This window comes from Sphaerodactylus townsendi, linkage group LG10, assembly GCF_021028975.2.
Source record: "Sphaerodactylus townsendi isolate TG3544 linkage group LG10, MPM_Stown_v2.3, whole genome shotgun sequence".
Classification (NCBI taxonomy): Eukaryota; Metazoa; Chordata; class Lepidosauria; order Squamata; family Sphaerodactylidae; genus Sphaerodactylus; species Sphaerodactylus townsendi.
In genome coordinates, this window is record NC_059434.1 from 1,372,722 (window position 1) to 1,384,080 (window position 11,359).

At 49.9% G+C, this 11,359-nt stretch overlaps 1 protein-coding gene across 7 annotated transcripts in view; it reads right to left on the reverse strand.

Moving 5' to 3' along the window:
• ABLIM2 (actin binding LIM protein family member 2) overlaps positions 1–8,645 on the reverse strand; it is a 139,415-nt gene extending 130,770 nt beyond the window's left edge. For all 7 annotated transcript variants that reach the window (XR_007245639.1, XM_048509728.1, XM_048509727.1 and 4 more), the window contains exons 1-3: positions 8,508–8,645; positions 3,418–3,561; positions 419–602 (exon numbers count right to left, since the gene is read on the reverse strand). Coding sequence is in view for 6 of the 7 variants with exons in the window: in XM_048509728.1 (XP_048365685.1) it covers positions 419–602; positions 3,418–3,561; positions 8,508–8,523 (344 nt within the window). In the remaining variant the exon portion in view is untranslated. The remainder of the gene's footprint in view (positions 1–418; positions 603–3,417; positions 3,562–8,507) is intronic.
• Positions 8,646–11,359: the final 2,714 nt, after the last annotated feature.

Consider the following 11,359-nt stretch of genomic DNA (forward strand, 5'->3'; position numbering starts at 1 on the left):
AGAGTCTGTTGGAGGCTGTATGGGACCGCAAGGCTTCCCAGGTGAGGCTGGACGAGGCAGGCACAGATGTCCTTTGGGTCCCCAAGACAACTTGACAGCCCCATACTACATACTCCTGGGGCAGCCTTCTGTGCCTCTGTGAAGGTTTCAGGCATGCCCTTGACCAGGAAGGGCATGCACACTGGCATGGTGACAGCTCAGAGTCTCACAGGCATAAGAAGTCCCTTTCTACACTCAGCGGGGCTTTCACCAGAACGTGCCTGTTTCACTGACAAGGCAAGGGACAACTGAAACTATGAACACATTCAGGGTGAAAAAGCTCATTAGATGTTAAATGGAAAATCTGTTGTGGGTGGTACTATCCAGCTCTGATCCATTAGTAAAATAACATCTTAACAGATGTTGCACTGAAACCTACCTGCAAACCACACACACAAAACAATGCGGGTGGTAGGTTTTCCCCAGGGCTGAAACCACCTCTCCTTCGATGAACTGGTCGCAGCTGAAGCAGCGCGTCCCATAGAGTCGCTGGTAATCCAGAGTGCAGATGTAGTCTCCCTGCCGCACAAAAAATCCTCCCTCGGCCAAGTCACGGCCACACGCTGCAGGAAGAAGTAGGTCAGAGGGATTAAGGGAAATGCTGCCAGCTCCGTGGAGCACCACTCCGTGCACTATTATCAAAGGCAATGAGGCTGGAATACCATCGGCAGCCCAACAGAAACGGCCCCATCAGCAGCCACAGCAGCTTTCAGAGCACCGCAGCTGCCACTTTTCCAGCAGGCCAAGCAGTGTATAAAGTAGTGCCACGTATTGTAGTGCCACTCCAGAGCACACAACAACACAGAGTGGAAGTGTTTGTACTCCAGCTTCCTATGTAGCACGCTCATGGCAGCCAACAGATCAAAGCAACAAAAAAAATTTTTAAAGCTCAAAAGCCATTTAAATCCTGTAAACTACTGACTTGTCAAATTTAGATCAACATCATTTATGGCTTTCAAAGTAATCCCCAACCTTTTAAATTGCGCCCAGAAACCAACTGGAAACCAGGGCAAGACCCCGAGCTCAGGAGCAGCCCCAGCTAGCAACTTGGCACCTGAATTTGGAATCAGCAGCAGTTTCTGACTCTTCCTCGGAGACCACTTCTGGAATCTAGGCAGAGCTCATCCCTTTTGATGACGGCAGCCATTTCTTTAAGGAAAGCTCTTGATGCCTGGTGAGCCCGTGTCTGGCCTAGAGACCCAGAGGACAGCCAAATGGAGCAACCCCCAGCAGTGGAGTTCTGCAAAGCCCATGTCCTGCTGACCCTCTCCTTCTGCTGCTTGTGGGAGTTTTTTTTTAGTTTTCCCATATACAGAATACTTTCAATGTACTGTGCAACCGGATTTCACTCTGTGCAACCAAAGAATCTACTTGCAAATAATTGTAAAGTGCATTGGAAATAGACTGAAAGTGTAAAAGTGCCCTGGTGTAAGGATCTGTTACTCCAGTCAGCGAACAAGACTCAGGGAGCTTCAAGAGCTTTATTGGAACTGTGTCACCCCAAGCCACAGCTATCGCTTTGCTCCCTGAACCCCAGTATATATATCTGTAAATTGCAACATTGCTCAACCCATAATCCCCCCTCCCTCACATTCCCAAAACATCAGCATAAGAAAGATGGTGAGAACAGAGACATTGTTGTGAGACAGCTTCCCCCCATTCGGGAAGTTGCAGATAAAGGGGGGGGGGGGCATTAAGCACTATTCACTAGTTACTTTGCAGGCAAAAGAAAACCTTCCCACCCTCGGGCAATGATAATGGCTGGGCCAGCTGTGGCCTTGGTGTGGATGTGAGAGAATCTGCTAGGGCCGTGGTGGCGAACCTTTGGCACTCCAGATGTTATGGACTACAATTCCCGTCAGCCCTTGAGGCCTAGCAGTGTGTGGTATCCCACAAGGGCAATCCTCTTCTCAAAACTGTTTAACAACTATACGTGCCCCCTTGCCCCGTTGATCCAGAGTTGCAGGCGGGGCTGTCCCCAGTATGCTGATGACACCCATCGGAGCCTGTTGATGGGTGGTCGGCCAGACACCACCCTGGACATTTTGGCCAGTTGTGTGGAGGCCATGATGAAGTGGTTGAAGCAGAGCCAGATGAAACTAAATCCATTGAAGACGGATCAGGGAAACTTAGTAGGACTGGTCACCTTCTAGCTCTTGATGGGGTACAGCTAACACCTTTGCCAACTGTCATGATACTTGCTGCCTCCTTGTCTATAGAGGCTCAAGTCACAAATGTGGTCAGGCTGGCACTTTATCATCTAAGCTAGGCCAGGCTACTCCCTACTTTCTGACACCCTGACATAGCCACAGTAATCCACGCAGGGGCCACCTCTAGATTACACTACTGTAAAGCACTGTATGTTGGTCTGCCCTTGAGACGAAGAGGTTCAGAATGCAGCTGCATAGCTCCCTACTGGGGCGCTGCGGGTGGAGCACATCCATGGTCGACAGGGCCTTTCCAGCTCTGGCTCGGGCCTGGCGGAACGCTCTGTCAAGTGCCAGGCCTGCGGTTGGGGGCAACAGCGGCATTCCGTCAAAGCTGGGCCTCCTTTTCCTTTCTCCTCTTTCTTCTTTCTCTTTCCCTCTTCTTTTAAATAATTTCCCTAAGTGTGGGATTGATTCTTATGGCCCCTTTTGTAATGTATGGTTACATGTCTTAACCTGTTAATTTATTGTAGTAAGCTGCCCTGAGCCAAGCAAGGGGAAGAGTGGCCTAGAAATCATCAAATAATAAGCAAACACTAAAGGGCTGACAATAAGGCCTGCTTGACAGTGGAATAAGCTGCCTCGGAGGGTGGTGGAGTCTCCTTCTTTGGAGGTTTCTAAACAGAGGCTGGATGGCTGTCTGTCAGGAGTGCTTTGATTGTGTTTTCCTGCATGGCAGAGGGTTGGACTGGATGGCCCTTGGGGTCTCTTCCAAATCTTTGATTCTATGAACTAAATATAGGCCCAAATTAAACAACAACAGAATACCACTAGTGGTCACATGCAGCTCTCAGCTCCAGCCAGTTCAATATATCATTAACTGCCTACAACCAATTCAGGCAAACCTTTTCTTGTCCACACACACCTTCTTAACTTTAAACAACTTCTCACCACAACAATATCCTTCTAAATAAGGACAGTGTTCTGGGATCACGGCCTGCAACAAACCCCAATGGCCCCACCTCTGGCCGCATATCCATTCTGACAACACGATAACTGGACCTAACGCCACCACCCACACCACCACACTTATTGATTCACTTGTTCCTTTTCTATCATTATACACGTGGCTGAGAGGAGGAGGCAATACAGGCAATACTAGTCTTGCATGCCCAGCCCCCACCTTTCCCAGCAGGCCTGAAGACTGATAATATTAAAAATAAATACTTACCTTTGCAAACAAAACATTTAATATGGAAATACTTCTTCTGAACTCTCAGCACCTCTCCTTTGCATGCTTTGCCACAGTTGTTGCAGAGGATTGCAGAGCCAGGCGACTTCTCCAAGTGACGATGCGCAGCCTGCGGCTGAGACGCTGCGGGGAAAGGGGAAACACCTTCAGCAAAATCTAAGTGAACCACTGTACAATAATTAAGGTAACTGATAAAGCACTTGGCCATCAGACATGGCACAGACTTGTTAACAAAGAACAAGGAACGGGTTGCAGCACAGTTCACGTGGGACACTGGAGCTCATGCAGGTGTCCGTGGGAAAGGCTCACACAGAACCAGGCCTCAAGCACGAGCCACTCCCACATGGTGATGCTGCTGCACAAACCCCACGTCCTTAAAGACCACTGGAAAAGGATCGTAAATAGAGTTAACTGAGACCGGTGGAAATCAGACTAGGAACAGCATTCTCCCAAATTTACCCTTTCAATACACTGGCCTTGTCCGGCTGTTTCTCAGCCTTTCAAATTTTGGGTCAGGCTTTTGGGCCTAATCAGATTGCTGAAGACTCCTGGATGGGAAATTAATGTCATGATGACTGGAAGCTTCAAGCAAGAGAAAGGATGAGATGGAGTCAGGCACAGAGGCAAGTCCGATTGTGGGCCCGGGAGAGTTTCGCAGTCATTTTGCATCTGGTGCAAGGAATCCCAGATGTGGGTGAGATTCTCAGTTGTGAGCTCATGCCAGCTGCAGAAGTACATGCCCACCTGCCCTAACAACAAACCTTAGTAATTCGCATTTTTCACAAAGGCTCATGGATATTTTGTTGAAATGATCCCCATAACTTGAAAACATAGTCCAAGGCACTCACCTTGGAGATCAGAAACATGGTCAGGTCCCCCTGCTTTTAGCAGGCCCAGTCCTGCCTTGGACTATCTTTTCAAGTTATTTCTGAAATGTTCACCATAACTTGAAAAGATAGTTCAAGGCAGGACTGGGTCTGCTAAAAGCAACAGGCTGAGACCACGTCCTGTATCTACAGGCAGGGTGGGGGCTGTGGCACACAACTCTGCATACTTTGCAGGTGGGTGGGGCTAGGGTGTTTTGTCTTCTGGGCTCCCTCAGGAGGGATGGGACTCTTGGGGGTGCCAGGAGGCTTAAAAATATATTCCATAGCCTGCTCTGCTCCAGCAAAGTTGTTTCTCGGCTCCTGCCTCCAATGAGGGAGGCTGACTCTCCAGTCACATGGGGGGGGGGCGATTTTGTGCGTGCACCCAGAGACATGGGTTACTCCATGTCACCGGGAAGATATGCCACTGGTTAGATGCCTAAAGCCTGAATAAGTATCAGAGTAGTTATTTAGTTTGATTATTTCCTTCCTTGCTTTCCACTGCTTCTGCATTTGTATATTCTTGCATATTTTTTTCATAAACCTTATTCATCATACTCCTGTGGTACTATTTGGATTTTGAGGCTTCGATCCAAACCCAATACCTTAGCTTAAAGTAACTGATTGTGGTATGTAACTTGCCAGTGTTCTACCTTGCAGGGCTGATACCTTGCTGGTATGGCTTGAGACTGGTGAAAAGGCTAAGAGTGGAGGTGAGTGGAGAGACGCACTAACATTTGCGAGGGCTTTTCGTTTATTTATTTTAGATAGGTAGTTCAATGTGTATACCACTCTCTCTGCAAGAGCTCAGAGCGTTTCACAGCAATAAAAAGTACATAAAATCTGTTTAATAAACAAGTAAACAATAAGAACAATAAAAACAGTCAAAGTTAAAACAGGTAAAACAGGTAAACAGTTATAGTAATTAAAACCTAATTAAAATGCATTCAAATTAAAATCGAATAAAAGCTCATTTCAGATCAAAGTTAAAATAAGGCTGGCAACAGATGATATTAAAGCAGAGAGGGAATTAAAATTTGGGCAAGCAACAAATGCAATTATGAACAGAATGACACTTCGATTCCAGCGTCTAGTTTTTGGCCTCACCCAAAAGCCTGGCGGAGCAGCTCTGCCTTGCAGCCCCTGCGGAATTGCATAAAATCCCGCAGGGCCTTGATGTCAGGTGGCAGACCGTTCCACCAGGTGGGAGCCAGGGTTGAAAAAGCCCTGGTCCTGGCTGAAGCCAATTTGACAGTAGTAGGACCGGGGCCCACCAAGAGGTTCGCAGTTGCTGACCTCAAGTTTGCTTGGGGGACATATGGGGTAATGCGGTTTCGAAGGGATGCAGGTCGCAGGCCGCTTGTGGCCTTAAAAGTGAAAACCAATACCTGAAACCTGATCCAGAATCCTACCAGTAACCAATGCAATTCGTGGAGAATGGAGGTGATGTGCTCCCTCATTGATGCCCCATTTAGGAGCCTCACGGTCGCATTTTGCACCAGCTCCAATTTTCGGATCAGATTCAAGGGCAGGCCAGCATAGAACAAATTACAGTAATCTAGCCTGGAAGTGACAGTTGCATGTAACACAGTAGTTAGATCAGTACAGGAGAGATATGGGACCAGCCACCATGCTTGGCGTAGGTGAAAAAACGGCATGCGCGCAGTGTGGATTATCTGGGCCTCCATAGAAAGGGAGGCATCCAGAAACACCCCAAGAATGTGGGTGACAGGGACAGGTTGTAAAACTGTTCCCTCTAGCAGTGGCAGCTGAAAACCCTTCCGTCTCTCATGGCAATCTGCCAGAGGCCCTCCATCTTAGATGGATTTAGCTTCAGTCTGCTCTGTTTCAACCAGCCAGCAATGGCCTCCAAACAACGCTGGAGAGCTTCAGGGGCGGTCGCTGGACAGTCCTCCATCAGAAGGGGTCTAAACTGGAGGCGTCTTGTGGGGTTGAGGTATGTGTGGTTTTCATCTACTGGTTTTAAATTGTCACATTGTGTGAGCTGTTTAAAGTCAGAGGAAAGGTTCCAATCCCCACTCATACTATGTCATCCTCTCGGGGCCTCTCGCTGGTTCTTACCCCCAGGATGCTCCATTAACTGTTACCAGCGGAAGGGCAGCACCTCAGTTGCAGCCCCTGCCACGTGGAATGCATTCTCTGATGTCACCCAAGACCTGCCGGACTCGTTCAGTTTCTGCAGGCATGCAAAGCCAAATTGTCTAGGTTGGCTTTTGGAGTATAACCCTCACGTTTGGGTTGTTTTCTTTGTGGTATGGTACCAGTGACATATTTTAACAGTTTAACATTTTAATGTTAGTATTATTTTAATGTTAGTATTTTATATTTGTTAACTGCTTGTATGTTGTTTTTAACTTATATTGTTTTAATGTAGCAAGTTGCTGCAAGACCTTTTCAGTGAGTGGCAACTAAAAAATCAAATAAATAACATCTTTACTACTGTAACTTTTTTATTTTATCTTGCTTTTGTAAGGTGCCTCAAGAACCAATTTGGGTCAGGAGATATGGGCTGCCCATTCCAGACACGCCCCCCCCTGCAGAGGGATCCAGGACCACTCTGGCACTGCCCTGCCCTTACCAAGAGGGCTTCTTGGTGATGCGGGGAGGCAACCCAACAAAAAAGTGCCCCAGCTGCAGAAGAGCCCTCCGTTCGGCTGTATGGGCTAATGGGCCTATGCCACCCAAAAGGCCAGATGGGAGCCAACTAATGTCAGTTCCACCCTGGCCACCCGGCAGAGGCATCAGGGGCAAAGGAGTGCTGATAATGCCAGTGCCAGCCACCCGGCGGGACAGAGTCTGGCTACCATGGAGGGCCCTGGTGGCTGCCCACCAGCAGATCTGCCCCTCCACTGGTTTAAGTGCCCTGGAGAGGGCAAATCCACTGTGCTGCCTCCTCCCCCTTCCCCCTCACTGGGCTGCAAGGCTCCCAACACATGCATTTCACGGGCCTCACAATGCAGTCTGACAGCAGATTCCTTGTCAAAACACTGGAGCCACACAACACAGGAAATATGATTCAGATAAAGGAGCTTTTCACAAACAGCTAGAATGCACTTCTAAAGCACAGAGAATTTTGCTCAAGAAAACTGGTTAAGGAAAAGCAAAACTATTTTAACTCTGCTTCTATGCACAGGGCGAAATGACACAATTCCTGCATTTTATGCCAAATGTCTGCCCACGGCTGGCGACAACAAGGCAGTGGGCAGCCCAGGGTGAAAATGCCGCCCTGGGATCACATGACATTTGTCATTCTCATATACCAACAAGCCAAGCTCACCAGTACAGCTGAAGTTTACTGTTGTGTAAAAATAGAAAGGCCTTGCAAAATCTCAACATGCCTTCGCAGCCCACAGAGCCTCCATGCCAGTAGCAGGCCAAGGTCATGAGGAGCCTGCCAACGGTCCACATATCACTATGCCCAGAACCTGAGACAGGAGGAGGCTCCCCCAGCCAGGGGAACAAGACCCACGCAGCGAGACTTGGGTGACTTCTGATTGCAAACTTCCTGGATGTGCAAACAAACAGGCCCCAGGGGGTATCCTGCAGGAACCAGTCAGATCATTGCTCTGCCACGGAAGCTTGCTGGGCGACCTCTGGCCAGTCACACACCTTAAGCTTCACCTCCCTCACAAGGGTGTTGTTTGAGATAAAAATGGAGACGGGAATGACATCAGCCACTCTGGGTCCCCCCCTGGGCGGCCCGGAGCAGAGGGAGCAGCTGCCTGCCGGAGCTAGGCTGGGTGCTCGGGACCTCCCCAGAGTACTGCAGGGCCACGGCCGGCCAGCAACCGGCTCTTCCCACGCCCCGGCCGGGCCCCCCCTTCCCCACCGCGGCCAGGCAGATGCCGCAGCCTCTGCGGAGCCCTGCCGATCTGGACGGCGCCTCGGGTGGAAGGGCCTATGCGCCCCCCCCCCCCCCGCACACACACACACACACACACACCCCGCTGGCCCAAAGAGAAGGCCGCTTCCCCTTCATGGCCCCCATCCGCAGGCTCCCCCGGGGGCCCCTCACCAGCCTGCCCCCCCTGGGTCCGCCCCGGCAAGCGGGCAGGCGCCCCAGTCCCGGCCCCGGCCAGGTGGCGACTGCAGCAGCAGCAGCCCAGCCAGCCCCCCATCCCCCGGGCCCGTCGCCTGCCCCTTCCTGCCCCCCTCCTCCTCCCGGCTGCGGGCGGCCCCTACCTGCCCCGGCGCTCATGGTCCGCGGCCCCCGCCCGCAGGCGGACCCCCACTGGCCTCTGCGGCGAGCTCTGCGGCGACGGCGGCCCAGCCGGGCGATGCTTTGGCGCGACCCGCCCCTCGCAGCCGCCGCGCCGGGAGTGGTGCAGCAGCGAGGGGGGGGGGGGCGTGCGTGGCGCAGGGCGGCTGCAGAGAGAGGCGCGCGGGGCGGGTTCTGCAACTGCATCCCAACACCGCCGGCCTGGGCTGCTTCTCAGCACCGCGGCTCCAAAGCGCACGTCTGCAGCAGTCATCACGAACCAGGGTCACAGACTGCACCCCCAAAAACTGCTACGGTGCAAAAATGGGGTTCCCAAGCACAGACGGATCCTCAGCAGTTTTGCACTGGGTTCGCCCCCCCCCCCCCCAACAACTCTCCATCAAATCACCGATGTCCAATAGCTACAATTTCCAGCAGGAAATTCATGGATCCACTAGTACTAAACCCATAGATTACAACAGAAAAATCACAGGTCCACCACTTTGTAGCACCACCACGGTGCAAAACTATGGTTCCAAGCCAAGGATCTTCAGGATTTTTACCTTTGGCCACCTGTTACCATACTGCCCTGGCATGGGGGGGGGGAGTACTTACTCACAGGTAACCCTTCCCATGTGCCAGCCTAAATAGTTCTGCTGCTGTTGCAGAGATTGCCCATTCTCTGGCAATAGCCAGGTCTACTTACAAGAAGCTTTCAGGAATTGTTTTTCTGTTTTCAACTATCAACATGTTTTCAGCTCCACAGCGAAGGAGAAATGTGTTCTGAACATGATACAGTACCCTGCTGAATGAATACTTATTTTCAGCTACAAGAAGACTCCTAGTGTCATGGCCTTCCCTGATTATCTTAACCCAGATACTCCCTTCTGTAACTAATTTCTGTAACTTCTGTAACTAATCCAAAGAGCCATCACTCAGTGCCATTGACACCTTTCCATCTTCACCTTGGGTAACACACCTAATCACATATCATGGCCACAGCTTGCACTACAAAAATCATGTGTCCATTGCTTTGTGGCATCCTCATGTTACTGCCCAGGAAAATAGCTAAAATATTTTCCTGAGTCAAGTTACCTAACTACACTGGCTCCATGTCAGGACGCAGAGACTTGTGTGGTTCAGAAGCCTCCGCGAGGCTTACAAGAATCATATATGTGTGATTGTGCCAATGCCATATGGTTTCCCCCTTGCCTTTGCCCTTTCTGGATATAATGAAAGCCCCTTTAGAGTTGAATTTATGATTTGCCCGCTGTTTAGGAGTTTAGTTGGACTAGGTTCCCCAGTTAGCTTAAGGTTTTGTTATTGTTAAGTTAGGAGGTTCTTATGTACTTGTATTGTTTTCCCTAATGTTTAAGTTTAAGAAAAGTTATTTTGATATTTGTGCTATTAGTAAAAGCAGTAGCCTGTAGAAGCTGATATTAAGGGACAAGGAAGTCAGCCCTGAAATGCAGCTTAGACCAACACCCAGACAACTCCTTAGTGAGGACAAAGACCCCTTTGGATTTGCAAATTAAACTCTGCTGGCAGCACCCAGCACTGCTGGCAGCACCCGTTGGAAGACGTGCAGGGAGCACCCTTGGACAATTTGAACTCTCCTTTGTTACAGAGATGAGGCGCGGGAGCCTCAGGACATACCTGAAGGAAACAGCCATCTGATAAAGGAGGTAGCTGGGTGCGGTAGCGAACCCACCCAGATTCTCTGAATGGACTTTATCTGCTCTCCCTTCAGCACCATTGCGAGATCTCGCGAGAAGATGTTTGACAGCAGGATTTCGTGATCCCATTCACAAAAGTTGTAATTGTATCTTCTTTTGTATTGTTGTTTTCTTATTGGTGTTTGGTAAGGGACTTGCCCCCTTACCTCCCCTTTCTACCTGCTCCCTTGCCCCCTTTGATGTGTGTGAATAACAGTTCTTGCGCTTGTTTGCAAGGCGCGATTCTCCTGCCCGAGCTGTAACCATCACCTCCAAATAAAATCCTTTGAAGAACGCTGGCTTCCTGCACCTCATTACATTGCTGAGCTGAAATCACTTATTTACCGGAGCCACAGCGGTAACACTCACAGTGCAAAAAATGTAATTCCAAAGCATTGATCTTCATGGATCCTCTGGATTTTTTTTTTATTGGGTCACCCCAAGCCCACCATTAATTCACTCACCACATCTGTGGTCACAGATTTTGTGCTGTAGCAATGCCATGAAGTGATGGATCTGTGAATTTTATGGGGCAGTCCATGGTTCTTTTGGCTATTGAAGCTCGTGAACGGGTCACCACCGCGAATTGACGGCAAGAGCAGCGGATTTGCATTCGGAACGCCAACGCCTTTCAGCGGACCGTACGCAGGGGCAAAAAGGAGCGCCACATTCCCAGTTACCGGTAGTTCAACCCTCTCAGCAGCCACACCAGGACCCGGCAGTATGTCAACGCGTTTCACTGGCCCAGGACCAACGAGCAGGACCCCTTCCACTGGGTCCCCCAGGATGCGGTTTCACTCACTCATGTATTCCAGCTTGTTTTAATGGCACTGCTTCTAAGTTGCCCTATTTCATATTACAACTGGACTCGCATATGCAAGAATATGATGACATGTACCGTTCTGAGAGGGAAAAGGTGTGATATCGGGTTGGTGTTGGATGGAGAGGCGGCTGAATGGTTCATGGAATTATTTGATATGGATGCTGAGGAACTTAATTCCGTAGCTGATTTTCTGCAGGGCTCACGTTTACATTTTGAGGATCTGATGCCAGTGACAATGCCAAGAAAGCACTCAAAACACTCCAACAAGGCACCAAGCCATTTGCTGAGTTTGCTCGAC